This window comes from Monodelphis domestica, chromosome 1 (genome assembly GCF_027887165.1).
Source record: "Monodelphis domestica isolate mMonDom1 chromosome 1, mMonDom1.pri, whole genome shotgun sequence".
Classification (NCBI taxonomy): domain Eukaryota; kingdom Metazoa; phylum Chordata; class Mammalia; order Didelphimorphia; family Didelphidae; genus Monodelphis; species Monodelphis domestica.
The window spans coordinates 143,283,546-143,301,448 of NC_077227.1; the positions used below are offsets into that span (position 1 = coordinate 143,283,546).

Here is a 17,903-nt window from a genome sequence, read left to right on the forward strand (position 1 = left end):
AATGGATGTTTTGTCCTGCAGTCCAAAGATTTCAGGAAATCTATGAACTTTGACGCTTAAAAGTTATTTTTATTTTCACTAACCTTGAGCTGAAATTTAGCATTTCCTTTAGTTATGAAATTTTTAAAATTATTTTGAAAAAAGGATTCATAGTTTTCATTAGACCATCAAAAGTCAGAATTCACTACTTATTTAATACTGCTTTTATAAGAATCAAATAAATAATTGCCACTATATGTTTTATTCAAGCACTATACAAAATGTCAGATATTAATCTAGAAGAAAAGAGATCCTTTTTAACTTTCTTCACAACACCAAAAAAAACAAGAACAATAAATTCCTGCCCTAAAGCATTTATCATACCATTTTAAGGTAAACCATGTTTTATTGGAGCCAGTTTGTTGAAAGTAAATGGAAGGTGTTTATACCTTTGTCACATTCTGATATTTAACCCCCAGGAACTTATAAAATCCTAAAATTTAGAAATAGAGGGAATTTAAGAAGGCCACTTACTCAGACTCCTCCATTCTATAGATGAGGAAATTGAATCAGAAAGAAGTTAAGTGACTTGCTGAAAGTCACACAGGTAGTTATGAAGAAGAAGTAGGACTCTATTGCTCATAGATACAGACTAGCAAGGAAATGCATCACCCCAGATCTTCCCCACCCCTTTCCCTCCATTTTAACAATTAAGTCCTTGTCCATCAAAAAAAGGAGGAAATTATGTGAATAAATATTATAGCCTTAATTATATGTTCTCGTTGCCACTTTACTTACCATAATAACTGTTTATCCCTTATCCCTATGCCTAAGGACAACTTTAAAAATAGAACTAAATAAGTATATGAAATAAATTACCCACAAATGAAAGGGTCTAGAGAATTGCTACCTGCCATTAGTTCTTCTTTGGTATTACATTTGTGAAGAACCCAACACTAGAATCCTGTCATTAACCATACCACAGAGTTATACTTGGATTTGTGCAAGTGAAGAAAAGTACCTTTTTTTCTTTTTTCGAAAACAGTACTAAGAATCAATAAAGGCTTATTTCAGAGCTTACAACTTTATAAGGTAGAGCTACCAAGGCCACCATGTAGTACTGAACACCATCAACTCCTAAAAATAAGTAATTGGTTCAAGGTTATCTTACAATTATTGCTTTATTTTTTTAATTTAAATTTTTCATTTTTTATGGGTTATAAATGTAGTTTCACATAAACATTTCCTTATTACTCACTTTTGTAAGTGAATAATCTTATAAAATCAAAATTCTGAATCATTTGCTCAAATAAATAAGTGGTAAATCATATGCCATTTTATTTTTTAAAAAAGCTCATCATTCTAGAAAGTGAGCTTGGTTCCATAAAATAACTCAATGGAAAGAACCTTTTATTCAAAGTACTCCTGAATCAATCTTGACTTTAAAGAACATTAAGCTTAATACATATGAACATGATAAAAAAAAAAACCCTGATATTCATGAAAATCTTAATGTACACATCACAAAGTAGAAGATAATCTACTTTATATTGAAAAACCGTATGGTAAAGTGGGTAAAAGTGGTAGATACAGAGTCAGTAGAAACCCAATTTTGAATCACAAATCTGAAATTTGCTAATTGTGTAGTGGTAGTCTCTCGGTGACTGAGAATGACTATTGTCTTTGTGCAGTTTCATCTGCTAATTTTGTAGTCTTTGATAAGTCACCCCTTTCTGAACTTCACTATCTTTCTCTATAAAATATAACACATGTAGTAACTATTTTGATGTGTTGCTACAAACTGAGCATCTATTTTAAAAATAAGAAATTAATTTTAGGCTTCAAAGCATAATACAATTTATTGAACTATGATTGAAATTTAATTTTTTTTAGGGGAAAGGCAATGTTTATTAGTCTAAAGAGTTTTGTCTAGTTATCTCCATCACTTACTAGCCATAGGATCTCAAGTCAAAAAAAACAAGGCTAGATCCAAAGTTAAATGACAAGAGAAACTGGTCAATGCATATTAAATGAACATCAAACAGTTGTAGAAATCAAATAAACTCTCCTGTAGAAGTTAGGCCAAGATCTTTCCCCCAGAAAAAGAATGAGTTGTGTCAAAAGAGGATCTTTTAGACACACAGGCTACTTGAACTTATTGTCCTTCTACATAAAATAAAGGATCTGAATTTTTCTCACTTTAAAATTTAGTTTCTAATTTATGTTTATTAAAGTGCACCTGGGCTCACTAATAGAAAAATTCTCCAGGAATTTTGAGTTGGCACTGATACTATAAGGGCCTCTAGCATTATGAACTACATATGAAGGTCTTTGACTGTACCTTAAAACCTGACTAATAAAAGTGGAGATCTTTCAGAATACACTAGTTTCTCTGCTTATTCCTTTAGCTTAGCAATATGATTATAAAATAGAAAATTCTGGGAAAAAACCTGCTAGAACAAAGACAATCTGGGACTCTAAGACCATACCATGTTCATCACGGTGAGGATGAATCTCTGTGCAGCTTCAGCACCATGATATCGGACCATATCGGCATCAGCAACAACCAGTGTTTCCACAGTATACTCATTTGTGAGTCTAATGGCATTTCTTCGCTCTCTCCAGTCACTAGTAGTTTTATTTTTCTTTGGTTTCTTCTTTTCTAGGAAAAAAACAACATATTCACGAGACATTTAAAAGATTATCAGGCAGACAAGTCTCTGCACAGAGATTTTGTAATGTTACTTCAAGTGAGATCACCTTTAGACTCACCTCTAAGCTAAGAGTCCAGTGTAATCTTCAATTCTATACTTTCAAATGAATGGAGGGAGAGAAAACACACATAGAGAAAAGAAAAATAGCAAAAGTAAACTGGAATAAACTCAACTTTTAATGTGAGCTAACAAATATACTGATAATCACAGCAGTTCTAGAAAATAGAAAATTGTGTCTGTGGTTCTAGAAAAAAAAAACAAAAACCAATGCCTCCATTTGTGGAGTAAGTGTTGGTTACATAGTCTATTTTTTTAAGGGACTAAGGGCCAGAGTAGGGAAGGATTTAAAATTATTCAGTGAAGACATTGACTGCTCAATGACACTTAACTTGCAAATTTTTTTCTGAAAGGGTTCATACAGCTGCTAATATTATTAGCCAAAAACGCTAATGGGCTTTTATAGTACAGAAAGCCTGTGAGGAGGCATGACAACCAGACAGACTCAAACAGCTCTTCAGGGAAAGCCACAAATGGGAAAATATAAATAGTGAATAATATAAAAGCAGTAACTCCAAGGAAAAATTATAAGAAAAATTTAATGAAATTATACATATATGTTATATTTAGGGTAAAAGATTGAATTTTTCTTCCTCTTTTTTTTCCCCTTTCTGTTCCTTTAAGACTGGGTCTCCCTTTCTTGCTTGGTTGGGAAATGTAGCAGCCAGTTCGGGGTCCCAGTCCCAATAGGGATAGGTAGAGAAGACTTGACCCTGCCTTGATCCTGCTTTATTTCTGACCACAGCTGGTTCACTTTGCCTACTGTTCTCTTACTCTTAAGAATCATATTGATCCTGAACTTAGTGAAGACATTGATAGTTTGAATTGGTTTAGTCAACTGCATCTCAGAACTCCCAAGTTCAAGTGATCCAGAAAACTTATCCTCTCCAGGAGCAGGGATTACAGGCATGTACCACCACACCCAGTTTACTTTTTCCATAACAAGGAAGAACCATTATAAAGTTGATAAATTGTCTCTACTTTAAATTTGATGTTAACTTCAAGTTAACATTTATCTATCAAATTGTCTGGTGTTTCATGGTGACCCATAAAAATAACAGGATTATCTATTAATGAAATACCTTAAATTCCACAGATATATTTGAATCTCAGAATTATCTTATTAACATATCAGATTTACTCAGCATTTTCCCAGGGAAACAGCTCTGGTTATGGCATAAAGAGTGACATCAGTTAAGTCAAAGATCTATCCTTATTTCTTAGAGTAATAGAGTAAAGGCCTAAGAGCTCAATGGAAGTCAGGCTAAATGAACATGATTTTCCATCTTATATAAAATCATAGCAATCTGTGCTCTTAAATCCAGAAAGATGGTGTCTTCTTAGGATATGTTTCCCCCAGATCCCTAAGCCACTTAGTAAAAATGTGTCACTTCACATAAAACCTCCCAGTCATCCATCTAGAAGAGGGTTCAGCCTTTTATTTTAGACTTTATTAAAAACTCATTCTCCCAGAGCATACGAATATCATGTATCTATCAGCACCTCCTAAAAACCAGGCTTGATTTCAGTCTTGCCCAATTTGCTAGCCTTGTTATGATCTCTTGGTATGAGTTCCTATTTTTACCTTCTCTCTTCCTGACTTCAAATTGGATCCACCAGTATCAATTGATCAAGCAAATAGTTGACTTGGTTCTAATCAGTTAGCTTAAACACTTATGTAACAAGTCCACAGCAATACTACATTCTACAAAGTTGTTCCAAATACCTATCAAACAAATAATGTCCAATTTCCATCCTGGCAGCAAAGTCCTGGACTATATTCTGATCAAACCCAGTAGAAACTGTCTTACCTTAGATTTTTACATTTTTGTTCTGGACCTCTGATTTAATTGGTATAGATTACTTGTCTCTAAGATGTTAAATGACTTATCCAAGATCACACAGCTATTATGTGTATGAGGGATGACTTGAACCCATGTTTTCCTCACATAAACATAAACAAACTATCATTTATTCTTTGGAATCATTCAATAAACATTTATCAACTGGTTAATATGGGTTGGGCTTTGTGCTATGTGCTAGGGAAACAAAGTCAAAAGTGAAACAGTTAAAATAGACTGAAAATGGAAACCAGGAAATGCAATGGACAGAATGCTGGACCTGAAATCAAGAAGACAATTCAAATTTGGCCTGATATTTACTAGCTACATGACCCTAATCAAGTCACTTAACCTCTGTCTCATTTTCCTCATCTGAAAAATGAGAATAATAGCAAATACTTCCCAGGGTGAATGTAAAGATAAACTATTTATAAAAAGCTTTGAAACTTTACAGTCATAAAATGCTAATTACTATGATTATAATTCATGAGTATGATCACTGTTCTTTTCTCCTCTGATCATTAGCCTACACTGATTCAGTCCTTAGTCTAGAAAAACATACCACTAACAAATTTCTCTCTGCTTCATAAATAACAAGTGGGCCAGAAGAAGATTATAGTATTTTATGTTTCCTTTTTTTAACTCAAAAATAATTTTTATGATCATCTGATCAAAAGGATAAAGTATAAGCATGAGGGGAGGAAATATTTTGGCCAAATGAAACAAATCAATAATAGGACTTCAGGGGCCTCAGTCTTTCTGTCAACTAGATCAATCACCCAAGTCCCAGATCCCAGATGTCAATACCTGGAGACTGGGTGGAGAAGAGCATGCATATAAATGAGCTTGTAACTACCTTGGCATTTGTATGCTCTCATCAATCTCCTTAATTTACCTTATCTCCAATTATTCTATCCAATTTTCTTCAAGCCATGCCCATCCCACCAACATTCCATACCTTTATGACTATCTAAGATATCTATCTCTCTTGGGAGCTTGGAGGTCAAGGGTGGGAAAAAGAGAACTAGAGAAAGATATTTTCCCAAGCAAAGGTATCTAGTAAACTACAAGATGAAATGGCACAGTTGTATACAGCAGCAATTTCTACAAATTGTGATTTCTTTTATTCAGACAAATTATCAAACATTGTTCTAATAGGAGATACAAGGATAAATAAGGCCATTTTTGCCCTTTAGTGGCAGAGAAAAGGTCCAAAACACAGCTACACAGATAAACATAATAATCAGAATTCAATAACTGTCCAAGAGAAGCACAAAGGGAGATAAAATCAGAAGGGTCTTTTAGTTATACTTGTGAATATGAATGGTGATCATTGTCATTAACGCAATTTTGGGCCATAAAGGAAAGTCATTTATGGGTCATATTCCAAATCAGACTATGAACTAATGCAAGACCTCCATACTTATACCAATTGAGTCATCAAGTCTGGAAGGAACAAAAATATTTCTACTGAATGACAAAGACAACTCTTTCCTCCCTGGGGACCTATATGCTGATTGTTGGTTGTCTTTAGTCACACAATATAACCCTAGGAGATTCTATCCAAGCCTGGCTTCACTAATAGTGCTTTTCTATACTATCCACTTTACCATCCAGTCTAGACACTAAGTTCTTAAGAACTTTACCCTTTGATGTTCAAAACTTGTGTTCTAGACCCCCTTCACTCATGTTGATTGGCACTTACCTCAATAATTCACTACCTGGGGCAGCTAGGGGACTCAGTGGATAGAGAACCAGACCTGAATATGGGAGATGCTAAGTTCAAATCTGACCTCAGATACGTCCTAGTTGTATGAACCTAGGTATTTCACTTAACACAATTGTCTAGCCCTTGCTGTTCTTCTGCCTTGGAACTGATTCTTGGAATTAATTCTAAGACAGAATGTAAGGGCTCATAAAAAATAACAATTCATTATATCTTAGCCCAAATTCCAGCCATGCTAGACTTTCCTACCAACATATCTACACTAGTCACCATGCCATATCCCACCCTCATTTCCACTTCTTTAATCTAATTAGGTGAACTCTGTCATTATTCCTTTGGTTGGAGTCTGAATATATTCCTCTGTGACTCTACTGATAAATCTCAAACACTATTCTATTATGTCTGTTGTTGTTGTTTCCTTATTATAATATGAGCTCCTAGAGGGAAAGGATTATTTAATATTCATTTGTATGCTCAGTTCTTAGAATAATTCTTGGCATATAGCAAGCATTAAATAAATGATTTTTCTTTCCATCATTCAGTTTTTCTTCTAAACAACTATGCAGAAGTCCATATAACTGAGCAATCCTCATGCTCTAACATGGCATGCAACTTGGTTTTTCTGCTTGTGTTCCAGAAAAAACTCAAGAATTTACCTGATGGAAAGGGGAGAGCCAATATGGCAGCTTAAGAGCAGTGAAAGCTGAAACCATTCTGACAGTCTTTCCAAACCAATCTTTAAAAAGTACTTCAAAATGATAGGAGTAAAAAACCAACAGCAATATGGGATGAGGGGTTCCCCTGCTGAACACAACTTGAAAAGCAGGCAGAGACAGTTGGGATAAGGGGGAACTAGAAGCAAAACTGCACACAGAGAACTGTTGGCTGACCACCCTCCCCCACCTATTGTGCTAGGCTCCACCATTGGGCTTAAACTAACTACAGGTTCCTGGGAAGTGGGCTACAGAAGGACCTCAGAAAAGCCCTTGAAGTCCCAGGCCCTTACACCAGTCCCTAGTGAGGCCCAGAAGTCTATAGTGCTGGGTCCTTTCAAGCCTGTTTTACTGAGTTGAAGACATAGATGCTGGGCAAAATAGCTTACAGTACCAATCCCTGCAAGCCAGCAGCAGAGGAGACAGAATAATCCACTTTCAGAATTCCTAGTCCACAGGTTAAAAAAAAGGCTAGAAAAATGAAGAAATGGAAAAATAAACATTTAGCCTATGAAAATTTCTATGGGGACAGAAAGCCAAGCACAGAATCAACAGTGATTGAAGCAACCACATGCAAAACTTCAAAGAAAAACAAGAATTGGTCTCAAACCCTGTAAGAACTCAAAAAGGAATTGAGAAATCAAATAGAACTGGTTTAAAAAATGAGTAAAAAATAAAGTAATTAAAAAAGAAAATAACAGTCTAAAAAGTAAAAGTGGTTAACTGGAGAAAGAAGCATAAAAATCCAATAAAGGAAAGGGTTTTCTAAAAGACAGAATTGACCCAGTAGAAAAAGAGACCCCCCCCCAAAAAAAAAAAACACAATTAAGGAAAGAGGGCCATGAAACATAGAATGGATCAAGTGGAAAAAGAGGATCAAAAGGTGTCATAGGTTGATAACTCTGGGTCAATCTAAGATAAGGATCTGGGAGCCCTCATCAGAAGTTGAGATCTCACAATCTGTTTGAGAATGGGTCCAAGTACCCTCACCTCCCTCTTCTTTTAGTTTCCCATAACAAGATTGCTGACCATTCAATGAACCCTGGATGATTGCTGGAACCATTATTATCTTGCCCCAGGTACCCTATCTTCATTCTTGATACACTTTCCCATGGACTTTTCTCATGGACGATTGTTTTTACTTTCTGTGGTTTTTCCCTTTAAAAGATCTACATGCTTGCAATAAACTCATATGCATTGTCATCAGTATGGGTCCCCTCTGACCTCAAATTGTGTCTGTGTCTTTGATTCTTATCTTTTCCCCTCACCCTTATCTACAGGTGAGGCCCTTCTAATTTCAACCTTTGTATTTCCTCTTATTTTCCCCAACCTTATTTGCTGAACTCTGGCCCCAGTCCTGCCCCACCAGAAGGGCTTTAACCAAAAGGTCCTGGATGAAACTGATTCTTTAATAATTAAAACTTGGGAAATTGAAGCTAATGACTTCACAAGACATCAAAAAACAATAAAACAAAATCAAAAGAATAGAAAAATAGAAGAAAATATGAAATATCTCATTGAAAGAAACAACTAAACTGCAGAACACATCTAGGAAATACAATCAAGAATTACTAGATTACCTGAAATTCATGACCAAAAAAACCCCCGTAGACATCATATTACAAGAAATTATCCAAGAAAATTGCCCTGATATTTTTTAACAAGAGGGTAAAATAGAAATTGCAAGAATCTACAGATCACCTCCTGCAATAAATTCCCAAATGACAACTTCAAGGAATGTTATAGCCAAGTTCAAGAGCTCCCAGGTCAAGGAGAAAATATCACAAACAGCCAGAAAGAAACAATTCATATATCATGAAATCTTGGAGTTTGTATTATATAAGATATAGCCGCTTTGATTTTGAAGGACCAGAAGACTGGTATATAGTATTCCCAAAGGAAAGGGAAATGACTTTACAACCAAGAATCACCTACCCATCAGAACTGATTATATTCTTTCAGGGGAAAATTTGGTCATTTAATAAAATAGATCTCCAAATATTCCTTTTTAATTTTTTTTAAATTTTTAAATATTTTTCCATGGGTACACAATTCATTTTCTCTTCACCCCCTCTTTCCTCCCCCATCCCTGAGCTGACAAGCAATTCCACTTGGTTATACATGTGTTATCACTTGACAACTATTTCCATATTATTCATTTTTGTAATAATCTTTTAAAACCCAAACCCCAAATCATACCCATATAAATAAGTAATAAATCATATGCTTTTCTTTTGCATTTCTATTCCCACAGTTCTTTCTCTCAATGTAGATAGCATTCTTTCTCATAAGTCCCTTGGGATTGTCCTGGATCATTGCATTGCTACTAGTAGCAAGGTCAATTACATTTGATCATTCCACAATGTTCTATTTTCTGTATATAATTTTCTCTTGGTTCTGTTAATTTCATTCTATATCAGTTCATTGAGGTCTTTTCAGTTCTTATAGAAATCAAGCAGTTCATCATTCCTTATGGCACGATAGTATTCCATTCCAGATGCCACAATTTGTTCAGCCATCCCCCAATCAAAGAACATTCCCTTGCCTTCCAATTTTTTCCACCACAAATAATGTGGCTATGAATATTTTTCTACAACTCTTTTTTAATATCTTTTTGGGGTACAAACCTAGTGGTTGTATTGCTGGTTCAACCAAATATTTCTGAAGAAAAGACCAGATTTAAAACAAAAAAAAATTGATGTTCAAATACAAAATTTAGGAGAAGCATAAAAAAGTAAATAAGAAAGAGAAAAAAATTTAAGGGCTTCATTAAGTTCAAATTATTTGTATTCCTATATGGACAAGATGATATGTTACACTTAAAAATTATTATCATTACCGTAGTTGTTAGGAGAAGTAGACATAGACAAAGGGTATGGTAGTAAGCTGTTTAGGATGATATGCAAAAAAAAAACTAAGGGTGAAAAATAGGATTGTACTAAGGGAAATGGGAAGATAAATAAAATGGGATAAATTATATCACATAAAGAGGTTCAGGGTGGGGGGAATTGCATTACAGTTGAAGGGAAGATGTAGGTGGTGATGGTTAATACTTAAACCTTACTCTAATTGGAATAGGCTCAGAAAGGGAAGAGCAGCCAGATTAATTGGGGTATAGAATCCTATCTTACCCTATAGAGAAGTATAAGAGGAATAAGAAATTGGGCAGTGGGGAGGAGAGTAATATAAGGCAGGGAGAATGGGGGGGTTTAAAAGACCCTATAGAGAAGTAGGAGGGGAATAATAAAAGTGGTGGTATGAAGGGGAATAATAAAAGGGAGGAGGAAAGGGAAAAGTGACTAAAAGCAAAACACCACTGTGGAGGGAAACAGTGAAAGGAGAAAGGGCAAGATTAAAAAAGAAATGGAGATGGAGGGAAATACACAGATGGCAATCATAACTGTGAATGTAAACAGGATAAATTCACCCCAAAAAAAGAAGTGGATAGTAAAGTGGATTAAAAAACAGAATCCTACCATATGTTGTTTTCAAGAACAAATTTGAAGTAGATAGATACATACAGAGTAAAGGTAAGAGGCTGGAGCAGAATCTTTTGGATTTCTACTGAGGAAAAAAAAAAAGCAGGAGTAGTAATCATGAACCCAGACAAATCTCAAGCAAAATAGATCTGATTAAAAGAAATAAGGAAGGTAATTACATCTTGATAAAAGGTAGTATAGATATTGAAGAAATATTAATACTTAACTTCAAATGGGCCTTCACTGCTGCTAGGTAATTCTACTACACTTCTCTTATAGACCCATTTTCCCACTCCCCAATGCAGGTCTTTCAAATCTTTTCTTCCTTCTTCAAACCATCGATGGCGCCTCTCTCCTCAAGTCTCTCAGATGAGAACCTTGTCAGGTATTTTACAGAATAATTGAACCTAATTGCCATGAACTCTCTTCTCTTTTTTTGTCCATATAAATCAAATGGCTCCTGCCACTAACTCCTCCTTCACCTCTGCCTTACATGAAGTGGCCTTACTCCTTACCAAGGCCTACCCCTTCACCTGCAAAAATAATTCCATTCCATCCTTTATCCACCAACAGATTGCTCCTTCTATTACTTCTAATTTAGCACTTCTTTTCCATCTTTTTCTGCCTAATGATTAATTCCATACTGCCTACCAACATTCCATGTTTTCTTTTCCAAAAAATCCTTGCTTCATCCTTTCATCTTCACCAGCTGTTGTCCTATGACTCTATTTCTCTTTGTGGCTAAACTGGAAAGGCTATCTACAATCATTTCTCCTACTTTTTTCTTCTCTCATTATCTTCTTAACCTCTTACAATATGACAATATGGCTTCCATTCTCATCATTCTACTGAACTGTTCTCTCCATAATAACTAGTGATCTCTTAATAGCCAAAACAAATGGCCTCTTCTCCTTCTACCTATCAAACTGTTCGTTTTCGAACTCCTTTGTTGTATCCTTATACAGATCATGGCCCTCCAACCATTAATATAGCATCTTTCCTGATCCCTCTTCTTTTCTTTCTTTATACTTCTTCACTTCTTGGCCTCATTAATTCTCTTGGATTTAATTATCATCCCCATACTGATAATTATTAAATCTATCTACACTTCCCTAACTTTTCTGCTAACCTCCAATCTCATATCTTAAACTGCTTTTCAGACATCTCAGACTGGATATCCAGTAGACATTTTAAACTCAATATGTGCAAAAAGGAACTCATTGTCTTTTGGCCTACTTCTCCCCTCTACTTCCTTATTAATTAAAAGGTTATTACCATTTTTCTAATGCCTCAGGTTTGCAAACTTGGTGTCATCCTTAACTCCTTACTATCACTTAATTCCATATCCAATCTGCTATCAATGACTGTTAATTTTACCTCAACTAGTCAATAAACATTTATTAAGCAAATACTATATGCCAGACACTGTGCTAAGTGGCTAAGTGCTGGAGGTACAAAAAGAGGTACAAAGAGACAAAAGATAGTGTCATTAGATCAAAAAACTAAATATAGGAGGAACCTAGGCTATCAAGGCTTTTGAATGCCAAACAGAGCATTTTGTACTTAATTCTGGAAGCAGCTTTGCAATCTCTCTCAAATGCCCAACCTTCTTTCCTCTAAAATTGCTACCATCCTGGTGCAGGCTGTCATTACATCATACATGGACTATTGCAATAGCCTCCCAATAAGCTTCCTGCCCCAAATTTCTCTCCCCAAGCCATCTTCCATTTAGCCACCAAAATGATTTTCCTAAAGCATGGGACTGAGTATATCATACAGCTGTTCAATAAACTCCCTATTACCTCCAGGATCAAAAATAAAATCCTCTACTTGGCACTGAAAAACTTTCATAATCTAGTTCCCTCATAATTTTCCAAGTCTTCTTGTGCATTATTTTCTAACACATAATCTTCAATCTGGTAAAATTGACATCTTTGCTGTTTCATACATAAGACACTTCATCTCTTGGATCCATGCATTTTATCTGGCTGATTCCCATGCTTGGAATGCTTACACTCCTCATCTGTGACTACTGGCTTCCTTAAGTCCTAAATAAATTCTATCTTCTACAGAAAACGTTTCCCAACCCCTCTTAATTCCAGTGCCATAACATATTAAATTGTTCACTCTTTATACTGTATTAAACTTGTTAGTACATACTTATATACTTATTTTTCCCCTATTAGATTATGAGCTCTTAGAGGATAGGGATTGACTTTTGCCTCTTTCTATATCCACTTTTGCCTCTTTTTATATCCCTAGTATATAGCACAGTGCCTGGTACATCATAGGAATTTAACAAATATTTGCTGACTGGCAAGCTAGCAAAAGGGAAATCAGAAAATGATTAGGGAATGTAAAGATATAAAGGCTAAGACTACTAAAGATATCAGGAGTAAGAAAATTCAGTTAAAAATGAGGAGCACAAAGATAATTCAATAAGAAAAATATTAAAGCAGAAGGAAAGACTACCAAGAGGACTAAATGACTGTAAATATTTCTAAACATATTTTAAAAAATAAATTAAAGCAGCACCTAATGAAACAGAGAAGTCTACAGATTCCCAAGAGAGATTAGAATCAGATAAAAATATTGATGCATGATTCAGAAGAGAAATCATAAACTTGAATAAATTTGTTAAAAGGGAAGAAATGACATAATCTATCACCAACAAGGCAAAAATATTAGCATCATTAAAAAACCAGAATACAAGAAAAACTTGAATACCAAGACAATCTAGAGAAACAAAAGAGAGAATGACTAATTTGGAATACAAATATATAAATGCAAAGTAAAATCTGGCATAAGAGAAGAAAAAAGAAATACCGTTAAGAAAAACATGTGACCTCTATATAAATGAAAAACATTGACCTCTAAGATTGGAAGCATAGAGACAACTTATTTCCAAGAGAAGTTACCAAAAGAATGGAAAAGATTGCAAATGTTTATATTACCAAAAAAGAAGATGAGCAAAAAGACACAAGCAACTACTGACTCCTACACTTATTTTTATCTCTATAAAATCTTTATGAGTATGGTCTATGCATATAGATTTTTTAAAATGTAAAAGCAACAGACAAGCTTTCACAGACAATTTTTGATAGCAAACATCATCAGTCACACATTTTACAAAAAGTATGATCTGTTGATTACACATATAAAAATGTGTTTCAGTAGGCAAAATATGTCCCTAAAACATGCAGATATTATGATTACAAAAGATTATTTTATAAAGGAAATCATCTTCTCATTATGAATATCAAGGAATAAAGCAAGGAAATATGTTCACCAAAGATGTCCACCAGCATAGAGAATATAAAAATTAAAGAAGGGTAAAATAGATGATGAAATTATCCAGATTCTCCAGTGATAGATGATACTGCACTGATAGTCTATAAATTAGTTCCATGGCCATCTAAAAGACTGACTCATCAGTTCATATAATTTAAAAAAAAACAAATGAACAGGGAATGAATTTTGCCCAGATTACAATATGAAGTTAGATGGCTAGCAGCAGTTAGGGGATACAGTGGCTAGAGTAAAAGTCTTGAGGGTCAAGAGACCTTGAGTTTGAATCCAGTCTTGAATACTTTTTTCCTATGTGTCCTAAGGAAAGTCATTTAATATTTCTGTGCATCAGTTCACAGGGCTATTATATTAATATATAATTTGCAAATCTTAAAGTGCTTTATAAATGCTGGCTATTATTTTCATAGGTTCACAGATTTAAAGAATGAAGAGACTTCAGAAAACATCTATTTCAACTTCTTTTCTACATGAGGTAACCATGATTTATCATTACTGGAAGTGGTCATGGTAGAAGAGCTAGGAATAGAATTTTTATAAAGGAAGAGAATAAAGTAAAATATATTCTAGAAATTATATTCCCCAGTCAGTGGTTATAAGCCATTTCCTGACATAAATATCTATCTTTTTTACAATAAATTTTTGCTAATGAAGGTAGATTGGTATTAATCACAGAATCTCAAAAAACCCGAAAATTATGGGTGACCTAAATGTCAGTGGAGAGACAAATGGCCAATATTAGTAGGTTCTAGTATACTGTCACCAATGACTGTCATCTAAAAAAGTGGCTTCATCAGTGGCACGGTAAACTAAAAAAGGAAATGAGTTAGACATAAAAGAGTAAGGGTTAATAACTCAAGTACTTCTCTAACAATAACCATGAAATATCCAAGGATGTAAAGGAAGACCTCCAATGAATTTGGCAGACTAGAGAATTTATGAAAGGACATGAATAGGAACAATATAGATGATAAAATACAGAAGCGTTGCAATCCCCCTGGATGAAGATTAGGCCCACGTTCATTTGATCATAAATCCATTAAATATGGAAATAACTATGATCATGTCTTCATTATTTGTTTTCTTCTACTATATTGTCTCTAATTCACAGACCCATGCAAAAATATTCTTAGCCACTCAACTACCATCTAAAATTGACATAAACATCATTATACATTCATGTTTATCTCCAATGTATGGGTTCTACTCACATACAAAATATCTTCATTTCTTTCTCTTGCCATCTAACCACTAGCTCAGTAATGCCATGTAAATTATTTTTACCAAAGTCATCAACTACCATCCTTTTTAGAAATTTTTTCAAAAAGCAAAAAAGTCATATAATTTTTATCTTTTCTTCCTTATGTTACACAAACAGAGTCTATGTAAAATATTTGATTGTTATGTTTGTGAATTATAGATGGCTTCTTGAAATATTGTAAAAGAAAAGCATTCAGTTTGCCAAATTCAGAACATTACAAGTACTCCATTTTAGACTCCAGTATAAAACATGAAATTTTATTCAGTACTGGAGAGCTGCCAATTTAGGGAGTTACCAAAAACTAACAGCTGCAACTCCAAAGTTGTAATTTGTAATCAGTCATATCCACCACCTGTGGGAAAGAGGACAGACCGATTACCTTGTCTATGTAACAAGACACAGACTGAAACCAAACTCCCAGGACAGAGCCTGGCTCTTTTTCTGACCCCCATCCTTGAATTAAAGGCTTCCTTGGTATCAGTTTTACAGTTAGTGCCATAAGGCACATTTCAGATTTGACAATGACAAAGTATTCCTGATCATGTGCTTTATAATAGTATAATTATTATTCTGTTTTTTAGATTTTACTGAATAATAACAATCTCAAGAGCCATAGAAATTATAATTGAGTAGAAATAAAGACAGAAATCAAGATGCAACCATTTCTGTTTGGAAATATGGACCCCCACAATTCAGAAGCCAAAACAGAATCACTTTCAATAAAATGATTTAAAAATTAATCTTATTTTATTGAAGTCTAATTTTACCTAAACTTCAATTATTACTATCTCTTATCTTTCCTCTACATAGTGAACCATCTCTTGTAGCAAAGATTTAAAGAGAGGGGGAGGAAATTAGTTTAGAAAAATAGACCAAAGCATTCACTGTTGGACAATATACAAAATACTGCATATGCATAGACCCCTAACAGCACAATATAAGAGGAAAGCCCATTTTCTCAAATCTTTTGTTGTGCTAAGTTTGGTCAATATAATTTATTAGAGGAGAGGTTTTTTTTTTGCTTATGTTAAGTCTGTGAAAATTGATTTTGTCCTGCTTATTTTACCCTATATCAGTTCCTTTGACTTCTTATCCTATCAGTTCTTCATATTCACCATTTCTTTCAAAGCAATAATATTCACTACAATTTGCTTAATCATTTCTCCCAATAAATGAGCCTCTACTTTGTTTTTCTATGAATATTTTGATGAATATGGGACCATTCTTTCTTTTCATAACATTCTCAGGTTTTTGACAAGCAATGAGCTCTCTAGGTCAAAGGAAATAGGTACATTAGTCACTTTTTTTCACCTAATCCCAAATTGTGTTTCTGAATGTCTGGCCCAAGGCAAATCACCAATTACATTAATATTGTGTTAGAATGTCATGACTAAAATATATTTGTTAGGAGATAAACACACAGAAAAATACAGTCTTAAATTAGGAGATAAAAAACTCCAGATGAAAAAATAAAAACCTTCACTAAAGCACAAGCCTTTGCTGTTAAATTATTCCGTGTTTGGCTCAATTTTGTGCCATTAACTTCAATCAGACAACTCTCTTTTTCAGCATACCTTATCCAAAGATCAGCCTGTTTTCTATGAGAATAAACAGCATCTATACTGTCAAGGAATCTATACCTAGAAATTTATTATAGAAATAATTCAGCAAGAACAATTATCTCTTCTAAAACACAGCTAGATGAAATCAAAATGGCTCTGGATGAAGAATGGAGGGTACAAAAATCACACTCTCCCTTTACCAACTTCTTAATAGATATGATTTCACCAAATGCTGGGTAAATGGATCTCTATGTTCTATCAACAGACTCAGCAACAGCTACCTCACCCTATCCAGCAAGACTTGAGTTATTACTTTTAACATGATTTCCATCATTTATGGACAAAGTTTATTCCAATCAAAAATAAAAATAGCATTTTTAATTGCTAGTGACAAGAAATTAACTTAACCTTGCAATGGCTACCATTTTAAAAAATAACATCATTTGGGACTATGGCAAGGAAAGAGTCCAAAGGAGAAGAGGAGAGCCAGTTCCTCTCTAATATTAATCATTTTGGTCCTAAGAAGTATTATAGGCCAGTGTAGAATGGATCACATTTTTATGATCCTTTGAGAATTGGTGGTTTACTATTTCAACAGTGTTTAATGGATACAAAATGGTATCTAGTAAGTGGCAAATCAAGGCAACTATTTATGATCTAATAGGAGAGATCTGCCATCTTCTCAGGGCATGGAGAACAAAGGAATGATACTAGGGCAGCACCCATCTCCCAAACTGGGCAGCAACTTATCCCTTATAAAAATAGAGTAGTATACCCTCAAATTGGGGCAACAACTGATTACTACAATTGGTCAAAGTGAGGCAAAGTAAAGGATGAAATCGAAGATATCACCACAGAAACTAAAGAGAAGTAAGGAGAAAGAACATAAAGGTTTTCCAAAACATTTTTTTCTTTTTTTATTTAGAATATTTTTCCATGGTTACATGATTCATGATTCCCCCAACCCCCTCACTCTTTCCTCCCCACTCCTGAATCCAACAAGCAGTTCCACTGGGTTATACATGTATCATTGTTCAAAACCCATTTCCAGGTTATTAATATCTACAGTAGAATGATTGCTTAATATCAAAACCTGAACCATGTCCCTATCACACTATGTGATCAATCACATATTTTTCTATTGTATTTCCATTTCGACAGATCTTTTCTCTGCATGTGGGCAGCATTCTTTCTCCCAAGTTCCTCTGGATTGTCCTGGGTCATTGCCTTGCTGCTAGTAGAAAAGTTCATTACCTTTGATAGTG

The 17,903-nt window shown here is 34.4% G+C and overlaps 1 protein-coding gene across 2 annotated transcripts in view; it reads right to left on the reverse strand.

Annotated features, from left to right (window-relative positions):
• ADAMTS17 (ADAM metallopeptidase with thrombospondin type 1 motif 17) overlaps positions 1 to 17,903 on the reverse strand; it is a 588,524-nt gene that overhangs the window by 486,011 nt on the left and 84,610 nt on the right. For both annotated transcript variants that reach the window (XM_001372954.4, XM_016426268.2), the window contains exon 4: positions 2,469 to 2,641. In XM_001372954.4, the coding sequence (XP_001372991.2) occupies positions 2,469 to 2,641 (173 nt within the window). The remainder of the gene's footprint in view (positions 1 to 2,468; positions 2,642 to 17,903) is intronic.